The sequence below is a fragment of the Tachypleus tridentatus genome, chromosome 7 (genome assembly GCF_004210375.1).
Source record: "Tachypleus tridentatus isolate NWPU-2018 chromosome 7, ASM421037v1, whole genome shotgun sequence".
NCBI lineage: Eukaryota > Metazoa > Arthropoda > Merostomata > Xiphosura > Limulidae > Tachypleus > Tachypleus tridentatus.
This window is the reverse complement of record NC_134831.1, coordinates 48,220,864-48,242,961: the sequence shown is the minus strand read 5'-3', so window position 1 is coordinate 48,242,961 and position 22,098 is coordinate 48,220,864. Positions and strand designations below refer to the sequence as shown.

The 22,098-nt window shown below is 33.0% G+C and overlaps 1 protein-coding gene across 5 annotated transcripts in view; it reads left to right on the top strand.

The window, feature by feature from the left end:
- Positions 1 to 20,463, top strand: part of mEFTs (elongation factor Ts, mitochondrial) — a 59,587-nt gene extending 39,124 nt beyond the window's left edge. For all 5 annotated transcript variants that reach the window (XM_076511489.1, XM_076511485.1, XM_076511486.1 and 2 more), the window contains 3 exons: positions 7,348 to 7,470; positions 16,159 to 16,366; positions 20,073 to 20,463. In XM_076511489.1, the coding sequence (XP_076367604.1) occupies positions 7,348 to 7,470; positions 16,159 to 16,366; positions 20,073 to 20,374 (633 nt within the window). In that variant the 3' untranslated portion in view covers positions 20,375 to 20,463. The remainder of the gene's footprint in view (positions 1 to 7,347; positions 7,471 to 16,158; positions 16,367 to 20,072) is intronic.
- The last annotated feature ends 1,635 nt before the right edge of the window (positions 20,464 to 22,098 follow it).

Here is a 22,098-nt window from a genome sequence, read left to right as displayed (position 1 = left end):
AAGTATTCGTTTATGATTTTTCCATCTTTTAGGAATCGAACAAAAGCCAGAACTTGAGCTTTTCTACTAACATCAGTAGATTCATCAACTTGAAGAGACCAAAGCAGAGACAATTCATCTTCAGGCTCTTCAAAGTGTTCACAAATTTCATCCTTGAAATCTGATGACAATTCTACAATTCTGCGCGAAATTGTGTCATTGGACAGTGGAACTTGCTTAACCTTTTTGGCGACATCTGTTCCAAGCATAGTTTCAATGATGATTGCTAATGCTGGCGTAATGACTGATTCGCCTCCGTATGCACTTTGTTGCATTTTGCCAACAATTGAGCAACCTTATAACTTGCAATCAATCCTTTTTCAGGCAGCTTCATGTAGTTCACAAGCTTCCTTGATTGTTCATGTTGTTAAGCTGCGAGATTCTTGAAGTATTCTTTTGGTCTATCCTTCACAGCTGATTGTTTTGTTTCCAAGTGTCTCTTCAATTTGCTAGGAACAAGCACCTCGTTCGATAAAGCTGCATTGCAGAGTAGGCAGAATGGTAATTGAGAATGTTCTGATTCAAAGCGATAAAACCGTATTCGATGTTTTTGTTTTTGTACTCTTGTTTGATTCCTTGCTTTTGATTCAACACATTCTCCTTTGCAGCACCAGACTTACTTAAATATTTTTTCCATGGATAAATGATAAAGCTAATTCAAATATGATAAGCATGAAGTTATGCAGTTGATATAAAATTCCTACCTACAGCGTAGTAGCTGTAGCTTACTGCAGAATGAGAAAGTGTTCCAGAAAGCAGTTTGATTGTTTGATGCATCATTTATGATGTACGAAGCACTTGTTGCACCACAATTAAACTAATAGTTGAACCATTGCAGTCGAGAATGAAATTTAAGTATGCACTTCTCAGTGCTCGAGTTCAATGAAAATCATTGAATGTTTTGGAAGGTTTCAGAGTGTCTCTATAGTGGTTTTTATTAACTGATGTGTTCAACTTGTTTGTAAAATCCCAAGAAAGTTGAATGTGTTTCAAAAACACTGCGGCACACTTGCCAATCTCTTGAGGCACACAGGTTGAGAATCACTGCTCTAAAAGGTCATGACATACAATTTTTAGCCCTATATAGCAAAAGGTTTAAAAAATTAAAATATAATTGTAAAGAAAGAGACAAACATGAAGATACCTTTACTAAGCCTTAAGCAGTCTCCAGTCACATAACTTTTTTTTTAACATGCTATTTGTGTATGTGTGTGTATTTCTGTGTTGTTTGTGTAAACTACTTGTACTCATTGTCAGGATTTATGTGTGAACCATATTCCTTAGAGAAGGTATTTGTGAATAAGAAGGCACAAGTCAACTTCTTTTTTTTAATCCTATTGCCACAGGTATCCTTTATTGCACATAACTCAAGGTTTTAACTACTTACATTCAAGATTTATTAAGCTATTTTTTGTTTGTGTTTTACCAATTAGAATACCATTTAACCTTAGCTAATAATCCATATTTTTATAGTTTAATAGATTATAAGTTTTAAGTTCTTAATTCTGCAAGACAGTATTAAAAAACAAACAAATATGAAGTTCCTCTATTGTTCAAATGACACATTTTTTCCTAGCATGTCATCTTCTCTATTTTATCCACCATCCCTCAAAAAAGTACAAAATTAAATATAAATTACCTTATGAAATTGTCATAACTTAAACCAGGTTTTTATAGTCTTTAATTTTGTTCTGTTACAGAGCTAGCAAATAGAAAGTGAGACTCCTCCTGCCACACTTACCTGTTACTTCCTTTCTTCCTGGATTTTTTAATACTTCTCTCCTATGTTGAAATATATGTTACCTATAATCAATAGAAAGTCAGTGTTTTCATCTATCAAATGATTATTTTCTGAATGGTTAAATATCAATTTCACTCAAGAGTACCAACATCGTTTTCATAAGAAAGCTAACAATCAGCTTGGGTGAATTTGTAAAGACTCTTGTGGCATAGATATCTAAATGTTTGGTACATTATTTAAGTACATAAAAATTAGTAAGTGGAATATGATGATTAGTATAGAAAATTAGAGTTAATTTTCTTTGATAACTGAGAGCAAGAAAAAGAGATTTATAAAGTATTTTGTTTCTTGCTTTTCATGCTTGTTCTTTACATATAATTATAAAAGTAACTAAAATATAAAAATAGGGATCTTTCTAAGTTAGTTAAAATTAGATTATGCAGAATAAATAATGATAATGTAATAAAACTGTTTTACAAGTCATCTTGTAATTGCTTACAGGTAGTGTAATTTGATAGCATAATGGAACTGCACATGCCATAAATGATTTGCAACTTATATGCAACATTATATAATGGCATGGATAGTAGTTTGATATGGTTGAAAGGGCAGTAAAACAATAAAATTCCATTATAAATAGATGTGTGCTGTTACAAACTTTGAGCTACTTAGGATAAACAAATGTAGATTCATGTTACAATATGAGGTCATTCTGGAATGAAAAAAGGGTAACTTAGATTTATTTCCTTTTTTTGTAGTTACGAGGTTGGTCAAATTTACTAATTCCATTTTGAGATAGGGTAGAGAAAATAATAGATAAGCTATAACATTTGAATGATTTAGTTCGCTTAGGAGGTTTTAGGGATTACACAAAGGAAATGTGAGATTTTTGAAGTGACGAAAAGTACTTTTAATTTTAACGTGAAACACTTTTCACACAGATTATTCAAAACAAATACACTATATATTCATGGACGGGTGTTTATTTTGTTCATTAAAAATACTTCACTTAAAAGTATGATTTTTTTTAAATGTGAAAGACATAATAATTAACTTAAAGCCTGACAAATGTTGTGAAGATGTACACATTATACTGAAAGTTAAAAGTATTAAATTTAAAAAGACTTTAAATGAGTACATAGAGGTCACATGGTTGATCAAATAGATTGAGCCTGTATTGTGAAGAGTTAAAATTATTGTGCCTAAACAAGTGAAATATGTATATAAATGTTTGTTACACTGTTGGATATCAGAGTTGTATCCATCTGTACACAGATTCATCTTTTCATAGGTGGTGAGCTTATCTTCTTGATCAGGAGTTCCAGGGTACTTGAACAGAAGAACTTCTTGCAGTACATTAGGCAATGATTGAAAATCCGTTTTTTTAGAGAAGAAAAATTTGTCATGATGCATTCTGACAATTTCACAGATCTATCTCAAATTTATTATGAAGGAGGCACACATTTTTGAGACCTTTGTTTTTGTACCTTGGATCTTCTGTGCTAGCTTCATTAACATAGTGTCAGTCTTTTATTATGTCATATTTCAAGAATGATGAATTTAATTGCAGATCACTTAAGTTAAACCATCTTCATCCAAAAATATTTATTGTATCCCATTTTCTGTCCTTTAAAACAACCACTTACTTGTAGTGTAGTTTCCATTGGAAAAGGCTCCTTTGTAATACTGTTATGCCCATTTTGCACCACTTTTATCTTCAAGCTTTCAGTGATCTATTTATTTTTTCAAGGATAATAGTTTCATGACACAGGTTTTGGCAGTTCGTTTGTACATAATTCGTAATGCTCAGAATTTGTTTTCTTAACTGATATATCTTCATGTAGACTGAAAAACCTTTTCATTATTGAGAATTGCTTCCTTAAGTTATTGTCTTGTTTGAAGGGACATGCCATGAAAGCAATGGGTGTACACTTGACTTGTGTTATTTGCCAGTTGGGGTTCCTTCTTTATTATGTTTTGCAATTGACATTCTCATTGGGTGTTGTGATCATTGTGTCTGACGTTGGTGTTTGGATATAATGATCACAAAACTATGGCATTGCTGCAGTGTTCTTGTTTGGCATTGTGGAAACATCCACTGCAAAACACAGTGAACTCTTCTTGAATTCAAAGACAATTGGAGATATATCCATTGAGGTTACTCCCCATGCTACTTCCTTACAATGAGTTATGGTTGAGAGGAATTTGAAGAACAAAGATCCTCATTGGTTTCTCTGACTGAGGAGTTTCTGCACTGAGTCGTATCTGCACTCACAAGGATGGAATTATGCTGACTACCAGTGTTATAATTTTGACATTTACATCACCATGTTCACCTGCTGCTGTCAAGCCAGGTTATCTGAACTGTAAGGTATGACCCAATATTTCCAACCCTCTCAAATGTTTCCTGTGTCAGTGGTTCTGTCACTTCAAAGACATCCTGTAGTGGTTTTTTGATATGTGCTCATTGAGGTTCCAAAAACCATGATGCCTATGAGTGCAAACTAGACCCTTACTGTGTTAATTGTACTTGCTCTCACTCCTCTTGCTTTCATTCTTGCTCTAGGTGGTGGATGAGAAGGAGGTACAGCATTTGTGAACAGTTCACAATATTTTTTATCCCTAGGCTCTGAAGTTATTATCCTCACCTTCATCTTGGACATGCTACTGCACTATGTTGCACTGCTTCAGACTGATCTTTCCATGTCTTCATCAGAGACATGTTCAAACCATATGCATTTTTTTCCCACCGTGTTTGGATAAGCATCTTGAAAAGTCCATGTTTGTTCCTGTCTTTCTTCCCACCATTTCTTCTAGTGACTGCTTGGGTCAAATTTCTTTCTCCCCAGGTTCTGGCATATTCTTAGATCCATCTTCATCGGCTCCAAGATGCAGAACAATTATTCATTCTTGCCCTCAGTTGCTGAAATCTACATCTATTTACAGAAACCTGTCCACTCGACCCTGGGCAGAATCCATGGTTGTAAAAAGGACTTCTAATAAATAAAAATGACATTGTAAACTGAAAGATCCTCCACCAAAGTAAAAATGACCACTTTGATACAGTAGAACTGACAAGGTCTCCATTCTATTGTGTATGACATTAAGACTTTGATTCTTATCATTTTGTGTGTCTTTCCTTACACGAAATGTTTCTGAAACCTGTTGAAACAGTCAACTTTTAGCAGTTTTCATTATACTGGAATGACAAATTGTGTCGTGTAAGTGCATGGAGGGGTGGCACTACTGGTTGGCCAACACGTGCTGCACTTTCATTATCACTTGATACACCTTTGGAGCCCGTCATCATTCATGTTTCCTTGGATTGTATTATCAGTGTTTGTTTTCTCTCTGTCTCCTGCAGAGACCTATGATCAATCATAACTTGATGCTGCCATTAAAAAATTGTTGCCTTCATTTTTATTCATGGGGATTTTAATGGGCATAATCCCCTCTGGGATGGTGTTGATATTGGTGGGTGATGTTGTTCCATAGAGCATATGCTCTCAGATCACAACTTTTCTTTCTTCAATATTGGTTCTTATACTTATTTTCATGCACCTAGTCAGTCTTTTTACTGCTAATGATCTCTCAATCTGCTCCCCTTCACTTTTCTCTGACTGCATAACTTGTCCTGCCATGTCAGTCATTGAGCAGCAGGTTCAGACTGCTCTCAATTGTTTATTAAAGTGTACCTCAGCAAACAGGTTTACCTGCTTTTCCTTTTTTATCTGAAACCGTTTGCATGCACTTTTGCCATTAACCGGCTATTCACCTGATTCTGAGCTCCATTTTAGTGATGTTGTTCTTCCTATTGTCCCTGAAGCAAAGTTCTTAGTGCTTGTCTTTGACTATAAGATGATCTTCATTCCACATATCAAGCAACTATGAGTCAAGTGTACAAGGGCACAAAACATCTTCCATGTCCTCTCTTTGACCTCTTGGCTAGTGGATCAGTGTTCTGTGATAAAAATCTATTGTGCTCTCATTCATCCTAAACTGGAATATGGGTCTCTGATCTATAATTCTGTGAAGACCTTAGCCTTGAAGATGTTGGATCCCATTCACCATCTGGGGCTTTGGCTCTAATCTGGAGCTTTCTGCACTTCTCCAGTTCAGAGTATGTACACTGAGTCTTACAAACCTTCTCTTCATCTCTCCTGCTTGCAATCCTTTTTTTTACTTTATGCTCCAAAATGTTGATCCTTGCCATAGTATCCCACCTGCAGTTGTGTCTTCCTTTCTCAGTGGGCTATGCTTTTTCAGAATAGATGGTCTACCATTGTTGCTGTTGCCCTTTATGCCAGGTGCAACTGGCTGAAATGGGTGTGTTCTTGAATGACTTTGCTGTCTTCACTGTTTAGCTCATCCCACCATGGCTTAGTACCATCGCTATCTGTGACCTTTCTTTGAGTCATCTGAGGAAGGTGAATACTCCCAATTGAATTACTGACTTCTATTAAGCAAACATCTTTTGAACCATCCTTCCATTCCTGTTTATATGGTTGGGTTCAAAATCAGGTGACTCTGTGGGCTTGGTCATGGCCTGTGGTGGTTCAGTGGTTGCATACAGGATCCCCTATATAGTTTGTGCCAAACTGTATGCCATTCCTCATGGCCTGGATCATGTAGAAGCTATGCAGTACACAAGTTGTGCTATTTATACTAGCTCTTTTAGCTCTCAACTGGCCCTGGAATTGCTTTACATTAGTTCTCTCCCTGTTTTTGTTGTCATTCAAAACTGACTGGCCCATTTTTTTTTATTTATGTTCAGATTTTTGGATACTTGACCACATAAATATTTGTGGAAACAAGGTTTCTGACATTGCAGCTAAATATCAGCTGGTTCTGTCACTGCCGTGTCTGCCCCTTATATGGACTACGGTCCAATTTTTAAGGCTTGGATCTGTGTCTGTTGGCAGTCAATTTAATGTGAGCAACATGATAAGTTTTTTTTCAGATCAAACTGTCTGTTGGTCTCTGGCTATCTTGCTGCGAGGATTGCAAGTTGTCCTGGTCAGAGTGTTTTAACTCATTGTTTTATCTGGGTCTGATACTCGATTGTGTGTCCTTTGTAACACTCAAATCACAGTAGACCATGTTTTACTGTTACTTCAAAATGTCATTAGCAGTGGTGACACTGTCAACTTTACTTGTGTTTTTATTTTTTTAAGGGGCATTGGAATTTTTAATTCTATTTACATTTCTTACCTGGTTTTTGAAGTATCTTTACTTTTATCTTGATTCATTTTTACATTTTATGATGATTTTACTTTTACATTGTTGTTTTTAATAGTTGTTTGATGCAGATTTTGCAATAAACATCAACCAGCCAAACATTTTTATAATTACATTATTCTTTCTGTATTGTTTTGGATATATTGTCATGTTTCTCTTAATAAAATTAATATTCCATTAATTATTATTGAAGAAAAAAGCAGTAATGTGTGGAGAGAAAATTTGTGAAGTAAAACTTGTGTTTCATGTTTTATCATATTTTTTAGTTCAGAATGAATAGTAAGTTCCAGGAATGATTTTATTGGTCATATTTTTTATTTTATTGCCAGGTTAACTGTGAGACTGACTTTGTGGCAAAGAATATTGAATTTCAGGAATTAGTGAAAACTGTAACAACAGCCTGTTTACACCATACATGGATGAAAGAACCTTACAGTGACAACCTATTAAAGGTGTGAATTTAATGGTATTGTTAATCAACAGATTAAAGTTAATGCCTATATTGTACTTTAGGTATGCCCTAATGTTTTCATTGTCATGTTTGTGTATTTGTTATGTAAATAAGAAGCCATTTTAACGTAAAACTAACACATTTGTCTGTATAACATTCTATGCTTTTAGTGGAAGTAATCTGTCCTAGAAAAGTAGATATTAAATATACAAACAAATTTATAAAAATCCATAACATGAGTTCTTTTGAGAATGGTGGTGTGACTGAATGAGTGATATATGTAGGAAGTTGATTCATGTCGTGAATGTCACCTAAGCTTCCATGAAATGTTTTTTATATTTTTCAGTCTACTGTTGTAAGTGCAACACAGCTGGAAATATGAACTTTATATAGAAAAGTGTTAGAAATGTTTTGTTTTGCAAATGGTCAAGAAAAACTTGTACCTAAATGTTGTTAAAGTGAAATAAAGGTGAAATGTGGAGGATGAATATATACATGCAAGATGTTTTAATTAACAAGCATTTTTTATACAAAACTGTTGTTATTGGTGTATTTTAAAATGATTAGATTGATAATTAAATTCATGATATTGTGTGACATTGATTTTTTGAAGTCTAATTTTTTAAACTCCTTGTTGTAAACACACAAATTTTCATTATAATTCATACTGCTCAAAGAAGTGCTACTTCTGACTTCTGCTACTCAGTTGTAGATATTAGATTATCAGTTGTCAAACTGTCCCAAAATTGTAATTATTCCACATCATCAGCTTTACTTACTAAAATTCTAACTGGTGAAATATTTTTTATGGTATAACTATATTATACCATACTTGTTAAGTTTTGAACTTTCTATGAGTTGAGAGTTAGTTAATAAACGTAGAGCCCATATATTCCTCCACACAAGAAGGACATGCAGATTTATAGGCAATAAATATCTTTTATATTTATCATTGAGATCTAGAAAAGCAGTTTATTCTAATAATAGACTTAGAAAATACATTAATTTCAAGTTCTGTATACACTCTATATAATATTAAAACAAACTTCTTTATATATATGTATCAAATGTTGTTCTAAATGTTGTAACTATTAATGCTGGTTTCTTTGGTTTGTCAAACTTCATGATTGTATGAGTGATTAGGATATTTAGCATTTGATTGATATTAGGAGTAATCAAAGTACTATTAAACTTGTTTTGCTACAGAAAGTTTTTAATATGATGTATTTCCTCACACAAGGTGAGGTGAGTGGAAGAAAAAGCTACAGCACTTGAAAACATTTTTTACCCCAAGGCTCAAAAGTTACTGTTCACCACTCCAACTCAGATATATACTGCTGCACTTGGCTCTACTGTTACACTGGGAGTGCAGCTGGATCTCTCCATGCCTCCACAAGCCACATGAAAAGTTTTTTGCCCTCCATGGTTAAGAAAGTTGATGAATCAACATCAACACCCATCTTTGTCCCTACCGTTTCTTCCAACAGATTCCTGGATCCACTGTCTTTGGTTCCAGGTTTGTGCATTTCATCATGTTTATGTTACTATCCAGCCTCAAGATGCAGAATGATCATTCATTCATGCCCTCAGTTGCTTTTCTTCTTCTTCCAATGACAGAGAACTGCCCAATCAACCTGAGGCAGATCCATGGAGATCTTTAGACCTTCTTTGAATAAAGAAAAGAGACATGGTCAAAAATGGAAGGTCTCTCCACCCAATTTGTCTATACATAAGTAAAAAATGGCCACTTTAATACAGTGGAACTGTTGAAATTTATGTTCTAATCTGGATGAAATCAAAACACTGATTGATTCTTACCATCTTATAAGTCTTTCTTCACAAGAAACATTTCTGAAATCTGCCTATACAGTCACCTTTCAACAGTTTTCTTTGTACAGAAATGACAGGCTGTGTGATGGACAAGTGCATGGAGGTGTGGCACTGTTGGTGATCAGCATGTGCCCACCCTATGTTTACCACTCGACGCTACATTGGAGGCCGTAGCCATTTGTGTTTCCTTGGGCCATATCAGCACTGTTTGTTCTCTCTACCTGTTTCCTGGAGAGACCTATGATTAATCAAACCTTGATGTTCTCATTGAGTAGTTGCTGTCTCCATTTCAATCCTGGGGGACTTTAGTGGGATAATCCCCTTTAGGGAGGTGTTGATATTGATGGGAGGGGTCACAACATTTCTCTCTTCAATACTGGTTCTTATACTTATTTTCATGCACCTATTTAGTATTTTACTGCTATTGATCTCTTAGTCCTCTTCCCTTCACTATTCTCTCACTTTTGATGGAGGGTTTACAGTAACCCATGAGGCAGTGATCATTTTCCTATCATTCTGAGAGAGACTGGCAGAGGTTGATGCCACCCAACATGCATATCCTGGTGGAATCTAGACCAAGCAACGTGGCCCTCTCTCACTATTTGCACAGAACATGATCCTGCCATTGTCTCTAAGCCATCAATAAATGACTGTTTGACTGTATTATCCATGCAGCTGCTCAATGTATTCCTAAAATCTTGATGCATTTTCCACAGTATCCTTGTCCTGGTGGAATCCTGCCTGCCACATGGCATGAAAGGCCATAAATGGGCCTGGGACACTATTCATTATTATCCCACACTTTTGGACCCCATGGCTTTTCAGGGGCCCATCCACATGCTTGGAAGTTAAGAAGTCTAAACAAGAAGGAATGTTGGATTAAATTCACAACCAGCATAATTTTTAACATCATTTCTAAAGTCATATGGGACAAGATTTGGAAGGTCAGTGGGCAGTATAATTCTGTCCCACTTTTGATCTTGCTCTCTGATGGCCAGGAAGTTGCTGATGCCCAGAGCATTGCCAATACTCTCGGCAAAAGTTTTTGCTGAGTATCTAGCATTTCTGCTTCATTTTTCACCATTCTATCCATCAAGACTCGGACAGAATGATCACCTCTTTCATTTTGGTCTAATCATCTCTATGACTATAATTGCCCCTTTACACTGGTGGAAAGTTGGCTATTCATAGGTCTGATAGTACATTGGTCGAACCTAATGATATACACTACACGATGCTGCACCATCTCTCTCCTCCTCCTCTTGCTGTTCTTCTGGTTGATTTTAACCAGATCTGGCAGGAAAATGTTTTTTATGATGCATGGCACCAGACTATTGACCTATCTTTCTCTAAGCCTTGGAAGGATCCCAAGATTCCTTCAAACTACTGTCCAATTGCTTTGATGAGCTATCTCTGTAAGACTTTATGGAGGATGGTTAATGTTCATCTTATTTGGTTCCTCAAATCAAACAACCTCCTCTTGCCCACCCAGTATGAGTTCTGATCACAGAGATCCACCATGGACCACCTGATTTGACTTGTAACATTGATCAGAGAAGTCTTTCTCAAGCAACAACATCTTGTATCAGTATTCTTTTACCTTGAGAAGGCTTATGTTACTATGTGGAGGTATGGCATTTTGCAAGACCTCCACTTACATGGGTTGCAAGTCCATTTGCCCATTTTAAAAAAAATTGCCTAATGGGCATGTGATTCCAAGTTTAGGTTGGTTCGGCACTTTTCCGTTTTTTTTTTTACAGGAACTTGAAGTCCCTCAGGGCTGTGTCTTGAGTGTCACACTTTTTAGTATAAAGATTAATGCCATTATTGCAAATGGGCTCTGTGTTGACTGCTTTCACATCTTGTGTCAGTCTTCGAACATGAGATTTATTTAGTGGCAGCTACAGACTGCCCTCAATCCTTTACTGAAGTGGACCACAGCAAATGGTTTTAACTTTTCTCTGTCTAAAACTGTTTGCATGCACTTTTGCCACCAACAAAATGTTCATCCCAATCCTGAACTCTGTGTTGATGAAGTTGTACTTTCTGTGGTCAGTGAGGCAAAGTTCTTGGGGCTTATCTTTGACCATAAGCTGACATTTATGTTCACATTCTTTCTTTCATCTTTCGGGGAGAGGTTCCATGTTCTGTGCTAAAGATATACAGTGCCCTCATTTGATCAAAACTGGACTATGCATCTCTGATTTATGGCTGTGCCAGAACTTCAGTCTTGAAGATAGTGTATCCTGTTCATTATCAGGGGCTTTATGCGCCTCTGCAGTCCAGAGTTTGTAAACAGAGTCTTATGAATCTCCTCTACTTCTCTGCTGTTTGCAGCTGTCTTTACTGTGTGCTTCAAAAACTTTAATCCTTACCACAGCATCCCACCTGGGGTTGTGTTTACATTTCTCAGTGGGCCATGCTTTTTCAGTACAGATAGTCTGCCATTGTGCCTTTTGCTCTTTGTATCCATGCACAGTTAGATGAATTGGGTCTGTACTTGGATGAAATTGCTGTATCCACTGGTCGTGGATGGTAGGTATGTTTTAGAAGCTAACATTTTCCTAAATTGAATATATATTTCTAATAATACTTACCTCTGGTGACACTGTCATACCCCTCCTCTCCATCCTCCCCACTAAAAGCCAGTGCAAGTTTTGCAAAAGTTGTTACATTATCTGAATGAGGTGTTTATATACAGTATCAGGAGATGTGGCACATTGATATCGGTAGAGAGCGTAACAAGATCAAATATTACTAAGGACATTTAGATGGGGCATAAAAGACTGGAACAAATGAAGCCAATGTTTAACTGGGTAAAATGAAGGTGGAAGAAGAGCTATAAGTGTCAGAGGAAGTAAACATTATTAGAAATACATTTTCAGTTTAAGAAAATGTTCACTTTTAAAGAAAAAAAAAGCTAAGCATCAAAAAGATACTTTTATCAAGCCTTAGGCATGCAATCTGTTTCTTACCGTAGTCTGTAATATTTATATATATATTATCTTTCTTATGAGATTTCTAACTTTTAACAACTTATTCTGTAGCAAGTGGAGAAACCAGCTCTTATCAATCAAATTCTTTTCATGTTGCTCTTAAATTCTTTTACTTCAATTATTTTAATATTATGCACTCAACCCTCTTTCCTTCTGGCTAACAAAAATACAAGCAGTATTTGTTGAATAGAAACAGAATTGTATTACCAATCTTGCATATTTGTAAAGACCCATGTTGCTATTAGATTTTGCAATCACTTTAAGATCAAACTTTTTGGACATAGAAAAGGTTAGTGAAAGAAAAATATAATACAGTCCTGTTTTGAAAATTTACTTAAATTGCAAGTATCACATATCGCATAAAATACTTTTTTTTATCACTGTTGAATCAAATCAGTTTTAAAATAAGTGAGTACTACTTTTAGGTTTAGACTAAATGTAGCTGTAATAGTTTGTTTTGAGTGTAATATAAGCACATACAAAGAAACTCTACTAACATATATGGTTACCATTAGATGAAGTCACATCCAGCTGTAAAAGAACTGTACTACTTTGTGCATACTAACTTGAAGCTGAAATACTTTTATAAATTTGTCTTCTAAACTTGTGTTTTTTCTACAGTTGCCACCCATTCCAGTGTACTCATTATACAATAACTTATTTTATAACTAAGCTATAGATAGGTTTAAAAATTTTGTTCAGTATTCAGAGATGAACAACAATAATGTTAGTTGGTTAAGTTTAAAGCTAAGTGTCAGCTATGCTGACCAAAAAGAAATAACTATTGTAAGATATATTCAGAGGGAAAAAAATGATTTTCTTATTGGTAATAAATACAATGGAGATGTTTATGGGCCACTACTACTTACTACTTTGAAAGCTAGGATAAGATAGGAGATGCTACATTAATGGATTTTTCAGATGTATATATTGATGTCTCAGCAAATCAAGAAGGCAAGAGGCTCAAGTTTTATTTTACAGAATATCAATATCTATACTATGCATTTCTGATTATTTGAACACACTTTAAGTTTATAATAGGTAAGAGAGAAAATCTATGAGGGAAAATTTGGGGTGCAGAAATGCCATGTGACAGAGAAGTTAAGACTGGGAATATATTTAAATATTTCCTTTTGAAATTAAGAAATTCAGTCTTTGACAATACAAAAATATGAATCATAAACTATTTTGATGCCATGTTTATTGAAAAATATTGATAATAAAGTTGATTAATTAAATTTTGAATGTAATTGTGTAAAGGATTGTGAAATGCCTTTTGACCCTATTATACAACATGGGATCAAGGTTTCTTTTCAGAAGAAGGCACATTTCTTATTATGAGGTTGTATTATTTAATGGTTTCTTACATAAGAACAAAGGAATTATATTTTGTAAATGCACTTGTGTGCTGTCTTTAATGGTATATATGTAAAAGATTCAGAATGGTTTAAATTGAGTGATCAAACTATTTAATACTTTGTTGAAGAAATTACAACTTGATATAGGTTATATTTTTCTGGCTTTACATGCTTGTCAGTGATGAAGATTATAGGCTCAAACTTGCTTTTGCTTAATTGTTGTTATACTTTAATATCTTAAACTATGAATCTCATTTGTAGTTATTATGAAAGTAGCTCCAAAACACGCACAAAAAATTATGATTAAGTCAACTACTATTCTTTTATGCCTTTTTGTTGATAAGTACAGTCATGTATACTTGACACCAAGACAGGTAAAATATAATTTTATGTTGTCTTTTTTGCTAAACTTGATAAACCTTGCAAAACCCTTTTTAACCCTTGCAAAACTGGTTATAGCTTGTAATAAATAAGCAATATGTTAATCTGTAGGTGAAATGTTATTTAGACATTAAAGATAAACACAACTGAGAGGGGTTAACATTTCATTAGTTATTTAACATACTTCTATGAGGCACACTATTACACTGTAATAAGTAATATTTAGGTTAGTTGAATAGTTGGAATAGTTGAAAACAGTACTAATCAGAAATTCTAATTTCAATTAATTGATTATTTTTATAACATTAATTGATTTTTTTTAATTTAGTTATTTAATGCTTATAGATTATCCCTTTTGCAATGGGTTAAAGGCCAGGTCATCACATTTGTTGACTTGTATTCAAAATTTTATTGAACTACTATTTTATGAATTTATGTCAGTAAGTTTGAAATCAATTTGTAAATTATAATTCAAACTTTAATATTTATATATAAGTTGATTTCTTAAATTAAAAGTGAATATTAAAATAACACCTAAATATAGATTTTAGTGAGTCTCGTGGTATGTTGGATACAGCACTGTTTAAAATTATTTTGATATGTTTGTGATATCAAAATACTACATCCATAGTTCTGTACAAATGAGAAACTCAAAGTAATAATGTTATCAAGCTAGAATATAAAATAAGAACCTCTTTTTTTTTTTCTTCTTCTGAGATATGGCTTGTGTAATGAATCAAATACAGTAACCCCGTTCACCTCTTTCCAATTTTTTTAAATGGTCTGTTATGTTCTCTTACTACAGTATATGATGTAAATAACCAGTCAGTAGCTTAGAATATTCCCTTTGTGGTTTTCTCAGCCATCTTAACATATGAAAAGGCTATCCTATTCTTTAGAACTAACAATTCAAGAAGGTAAGTTGTATCTTTAGTCTGCTCAAAATTTCATATTTTTCTAAATCTAAGTACATCTTAGGTATTAAGCTTAATAAATTATATTGGAATTCTGTGGTATCAGTATAGTTATTTATGATTCTTTGATTATTCAGCTGTATATATAAAACCTAAAATTTTTGTTTGATATCCTCTATGTGCAAAATTTTAAAAGGCTTAGCATCCTATATCCAGCAGTAGATGAGTTTAGAAGTTATAGCAAAAAGAGATAATTGTTTGCTTTAGTTCTTTACTTATTGTTCTATATTTTAAGAACATATTCTATGTTGTTCTATGTTTCATAACTTATTTCTAAATAGTAATATTCTATATACATATATTATGTATAATAATTGAAGTGTGATTCTATATTACAAAATGCAACTTCACTAAAATGCAACCAAGACAGGGAAGACTAAAGGTCAGCCTTGTATTGCTGGATACATGATCTGAGTGCATGTGTGGCACATCAGTGCAAGCCATGTAATTTCAGATAGGCATGACTGGAAGGGCAGTATAATAAAAATATTATAAATACATAACGTTATGATACTTTAGCTACTTAGACTAAACATTTCTATTTTTGTGTTATAATATGTAGTCATTCTGGCATGTAAAAAAGTATAATTTATATTTTTCTCCTAATGGTTACAAGGTTGGTCAAGTAACAGACCCCATATAGTTAGAGTATAGAAAGTAACATAAAATATAAACTCTTACTCAGAACAAATGTTTGCAATGTATTAAGGAAGGTTTAGAGATTACACAAATAATATTTGAGATTTTTGTGTAATCTGTAATTACAAGTTTTTTTGTACACAAAAATAAGATTTTTTAATTAAATATTTTACTAAAGATTTGTTTATGAGTGCAAAATGATTTCATGTTATGATTAAAATGTATTCTTTGTGAAAAGTCTACCAAATAATGTGAAAATACATATGCTATATCAAAAGTTATAGTGCAGATGCTTAATGTGCACAAATATGTAAATGTACTTGTGTATATTATACCGAGCTCATAGTGAAAGGGTTAATGATCAAGTTAATCACTAAGTTAATCAAATATCACAGTATAGTGAATGTTATATTTTACTTCAGACGTGCTTTTCTTTCAAAATGAGTAATGGCATTTACTGCATTCTAATGTAATTTACACAAATAATAAATATTTGGTGTGTATTTCACAGTTAAATGTATTGCCTGCTGAATTAGGAACATTTCACAGTCCATCTGGAAAATCTTTGTTGGATGCTATAGCTTTGACTATTGGTCATCTTGGAGAGAATATTGTGGTTAAAAGAGCAATTTGTATGAAAAGTCAAAATGATGCAATAATTGCTGGCTATACTCACCCAATCACTGATCCAATATATCAGGCAGATGTTGCCATGATAGGTATGTGCATACATTTAAATATACCTCATTAGTTAAATTAATTTACTTTAGTACCAGAATTTAAAGAAGTGTATTATCATGTAACATTTTGGCCTGTAAAAACTATTATTTAAAAATAATCCAGATGATATGTATTAAAGGTATTCACATGAAAATTAGATATATTTTAAGAAAATTTACTGATTGTTAAATGCTTTTCAGATTAATAAAGGAGCAGCTGGAAATGATTATTGTTATTACTGTTATTGTTCTTTTGAAGGGTGATGATACATATATGTACATTCACTTGTCAAAACATTAGAAACCCCAACCTAAAAACTTTTGGAATCTCCTTGTGCCTGCCCCCCGCTAGTACAGCTGTATGTCTCCGGATTTATAACGCTAAAATCAGGGGTTCGATTCCCCTCGGTGGGCTGAGCGGATACCTTTGTGGCTTTGCTATACGAAAAACACACACACTCCTTGTGCCTTGATTAAAACCTTAGTTAAATATAATATTGACTCCACTATTGTCTGGCAAGAATCTGCTTCAGTTTTTGACCACTCCTTAATCAGTATTTTGTTTCTATGTGTGTACAATTAATTGTAATGAACTGTTTATCCTTATAATTGTTAAGAAACATCTTATAGATTCTTGGTGGAATTCTGATCAGATGTTGTGTGGGTCAGAGTAGATGTTTGAACCAATCAGAAATCAGTTTTAGCTTTATGGTTGTGGTTACTTTATTTTCTTAAATATAACTGTCTTTGTTTGAGTAAAAGTAAGAGCATTTACAGGTTGTTTATCGTCAATTTGGGTGGTAAAATATTCATAAACAGAGACACAGCTATTCAGAGTGCATCATGTAAATGCACTTTATACTCTTACATGCATGTCATATAGTAGAGATTATGCAAGATTAATCCATGACTTTATTGGGTTTTGCTAAATTTTACCCCCACCATCATTCCAAATCAATATGAAGCATAATTTGCCTGACCACATTTACTTTGGGAATAGTCCAGTTCTGATGATTTAGACTCCACCAAAAATATTTATTTTGATTTATGACAAATAACTGATTCAGGTAAGTGGGTACACTAGTCAAAGCTAATTTCATCAAATTATCTACTCATTGTTGTGTTGGGAATGAATGTTTTGAGATACACATTTGTACAATTTGGCCAACATGTCTTCAAGCAAGTACAACGAATTCCAATGGAAGATAACTTTGGCCCACAAATTGTAGATTTATGTTTATGCAGATTTGAATCTTCCTACAAGTACATATCTTTCAAGAGAGATTATAATGAAGCTTTGCACATCAGTCATGCTTGAAGATATATTAATGATATTCTTACACCTGGTTATGAAGGTCTTTTTGACACATTCTTCATTGTAACTCACTGAGAAAAAATCAAATCATACCGCACTAGCTGTATATAAATACCAGCATTTTTGACAAACATTCAAGGTTTGTAATAAAATGGACATTTGCAAATTTGAATTTATAAACTTTCTATTTTCAAATACTATTAGGTCTTTTAGCTTGAATGTCCTTGAAAGTTGTCTTTTATGATTGTTTGGTAACTCTTTAGTGAATTTCCATATCATAGATTTTCTTAGATAAAGTTTTCTGATCTAATAACTATGCAGTGAAGGTTTGATACAAAGGGACCTTTGATTAACTTGACACTCGAATGAAGTGTTGTGACTGGAAGCCAGTTGGCAGGTGAATCAATTGCAAGGACACTTCAGATGAGTGTCAAGTTAATCAAAGGTCCCTATAGTAATGCTGCCTGTTTTTAGTTACTGGATATTCATAAAGATCCACTGTACATTCTTCACATTTCTTTGATTTTACTTGGCTTTCATATAGAATACTGCATTTTGATTTTTGATTTTCTTACAGTATGTACTAGCATCATATTAAATATCAACACCTCCCTTCTTGACAAGGCATGCATGCAAATGTAAATTTCATGTATCTAATTCATTCCTGTACTGAGGAATGAAGAGTATTGCAGCCAGGAATATTGCTTTTAATTTGTTGTTCAGAAGTTCACTTTTTGGGGCAAGGAATGGTATTATGTTTTGCATACCTGCCAACTGTTCTTATTGAGGTGAAATGAATCTTAAGTTTTCATAACTCTTTCAGTATTTCTTTTTGTTGAATGGTGTTTAACTTCTAGAAATTTAAAGAAATTTTTATATACTAAAATTCCTTGTGATAATGAATGCATTTAATGATAACCAAATAAAATGGATTTGTTTTATCAAAATTTGTCATCCAATAAAGCTTCTTGTGTACATTTTTATCTTGCCAAAACTTTAAACTGTTTTAACTGTAGGCTATGACCATAGATTACCGTATATATTGTAATAATTCAGGTTTTGAAAATGGTCTTGTGACTAAGTTGAGAAATATGAAGTGTGAAGATAAAGAATGTGAAATCTTTCTGAGTAAGTAGACAGAGGGTAAACATTTGCAGTGTTTTAGAGAAGAATATGCTGAGGCATACCCTGATCTTATTGGTGCTCCAAGGCTGCCAGCTTAAGTACTGGTTTTGAAGAATATGATATGTGTACAGAAAACAGAAAAAAAAAGTGAGTTCAAATTCTACTCTCCATATGTAAGCCATAACTACAAATCTGTTCTCTCCACATGCAGGCTAAACATCTTGGGAAGTTTGATGTTGGAAGTTAATGATCAGTTCTGCAGTCTCTCAAAATTAAATCTGCTGGTGAGAAAAGGTTAAAATGCCTTCTAAATTAAAATCTTTTGAATGATGAAACAATCCAAAATAAGAAACTGAATCGGCTGGGTCTCTTATTAAAGAAAAAAACCAAACTTAATATTTAGTATTGTTCAAACTTTATCAAATACATTACAAGTTTTAAGAAGTTTTCTGTTGGTGTGAAAATTTCCTGGCTACTCCTGCAATACCTTGCTTACCCACACTGATGGTATCAGTATCAGTGATTCAGATTTTCTTAAGTGAAAAGTTGGAAGGTATGGTGTAATAGGTAAACATAGTTTAAACTGTTTTTGCTAAATATTATATATTCTAATTTTTTTAATTATTGTTATTATAAATAAAAGTAAGAAACTATAAAAGCTGGAAGTTTATAAGACTAGGATTTATAGGGTAGGCAATCAACAGGTTATGGGTTTGAATCCCCATCACTGAACATTCTCACCCTTATACCTGTGAGGTTGTTATAATACGATGGTCAGTCTTACTATTTGCTGGTTAAAAAGCAGTCCAAGAGATGACAGTAGATGATATTGACTGTCACTCCTAAATTAGGAGTAGTTAATGCAAGTAACCCTTTTGTATCTTTGCACAAAATTCAACTAGTATATTTGACTAGTATATTTTAAGTTATAATCTTCTCATCAAGACTTAGAGAAATGCTGTTGTAATATCATTAAAAAAGTAAACTAATAAATAATGAGTAGAGAGCATTGAATTAATGCATTCAAAAGGCCTTCTTCACATTTATGTTCACAACATGATTTATTGTATAGTAATGATAGTAAAAAATATCTTAGTGGTAACATAACATTGGATGTACAGCATTTTAAGAGCTTAAACTTGTGAAATTTTTGAAATTATTTCTCCAGTGTTTAGTTCAGTTCAAAAAATAAGAAGGAGTATGTTTATTTGAAAAAATGCAGTTAGTATAAAACTGAAACCAAATATAAGTACATTTGACTTACAGGAAAATATGGGACTTTAGTAGCACTCTGTCAAACCTCAGAACCAGCACTATTCAAAAAACAGATGCCACTAGAACAGCTTGGTCGAGACTTGTGTCAGCACATTATTGGTATGAATCCTCTACATATTGGCCAGCAAGGGGAGTCACCATCATCTGACCCTGAAGCTGAAACTCGAATGCTTCAACAAGAGTTTCTTTTGGATCCTCAGTTGTTGGTAGCTGATTTGTTGTTCCAAGCTGGAGCAGAGGTTTTGGATTTTGTACGGTTTGAATGTGGAGAAACAGCCTTAGAAAAAGACTAGTATATTTTAAGTTATAAACTTGTCATCAAGACTTAGAGAAATGGTGGTGTAATATTATTTAAAAAAATAAAGTTTGAGTATAATTGTTATTGTTGTAAGAGTGAGTGTCTTTGTCTTTTTTTTCTTTTCAGAAGATTCACTGTAATATACATATATGTAAATTAGTACTAAAGAGTATTCTTTCAGGAAAAACTTGCAAACTTCTGGGCTGGGCATGATCTGATAGACTATGTGCTGAGATTGTGAACCTGAGATTGCATGATTTGTATCCTGTTGTCACAAAAATGTGTTTCATATTTGTGATATGAGATCAACAGTTGTTAAGCCCCACAGCTTAGTCAGACAAGAGTAACTCAAGAAATGGTGGTAGTGGGTGCTCTTTGTAGCTAACTTTATATAGATTTGTTCTTGTATAAGAACAAAGAGACATTAACTTTTGTGAGGTGTTTAATGACAAAGGATAACTTCTCTTTTAAAAAGAATTTTAAACTTAGAAGAAACACTTTATTTTTATTTAAAATTATCTATCTAGTTTTGAAATTGCTATATAATAAAATACCACTGATATATTAGTGTTAATAAAAATACAGTTTGTCATTTTTACAAAGGCTCCATTCTTATAAAATTTGTTTTGTGAAGATACTCATGTTTGAGAAAAATATTACTGTTTTAAATGTTTATAATTTTTTTATTAATGGTTAATATTTGTAGTAAGAACTTCAGTTTATATCACTTGTGAAATTCTTTGTGTTTAAGCAGTAAATTCTTAATGGTAATTCTTAATAAAATATAAATTTTAAGGTGACTTATATTTCTGCTTATGAGATATGTTGTCATGTTGGGAATTAACTTGGTATTAAATCTTAAATGTTAAAATTACATTCAATATTTTTAAAAATCAATTAATTTTGATCCCAATTCATACATATCTAAGGAACTTTCACTGATATGTAAATTATTTAAAATACATGATTATTATGTGTTTATTACATTGCAGTGATTAACCAAGAATTAATATTCTTTCTTGACATGATGAAATGAAAATCAAATACACTTTTTCAGTCTTAAGACTATATGTGCATACAGATGTATATAAATAATATATAATGTATAGATATAAGAAAATTAAACAAATTGTAGGCTTACAAGTTATAATTTAAACCATTACACATGATTTTTTGTAATAGATTTACAGGAAGAAGCCTTGTGACCAATCAATCATGTTTATTTCCAAATAGTATCTTGAACATTTTGAGTATTTGATTTGTTTTAAAAAAATGTTAACATACTGTTGATTTTTGTAAAGCTTTTTACAGCAATAGTTACCTTACTGAGTTCATGTGTGTACTCAACATTATGTAGCATATTTGTGGGATCTTTGAGTACTTTTTTTTAACTAGTCATATAGTAACATAAATTAGCTTAGGATTGTGAATAATATTGTCATTGTGCCTAAATAATTATTTGATATTATACAGCTGACAAATTGTTACTTTTATCTTCTGGAATCTTATCTACATACATTTATTTAGGTTTTGTCATTGGGTTTGATTTCACATAAATTACAAATAAGTTTATTAATTTCCAGATTATGTAGTCATGGGGTAAGCACCTGAGCCACCATCTCAAGGAAAGTTTATATTCAGAATTAAAAATTCACTCAAGAGATTGATCAGTGTTAATAATAATATAAAACTTTAATTAAAAGTATTTAAATATTCATC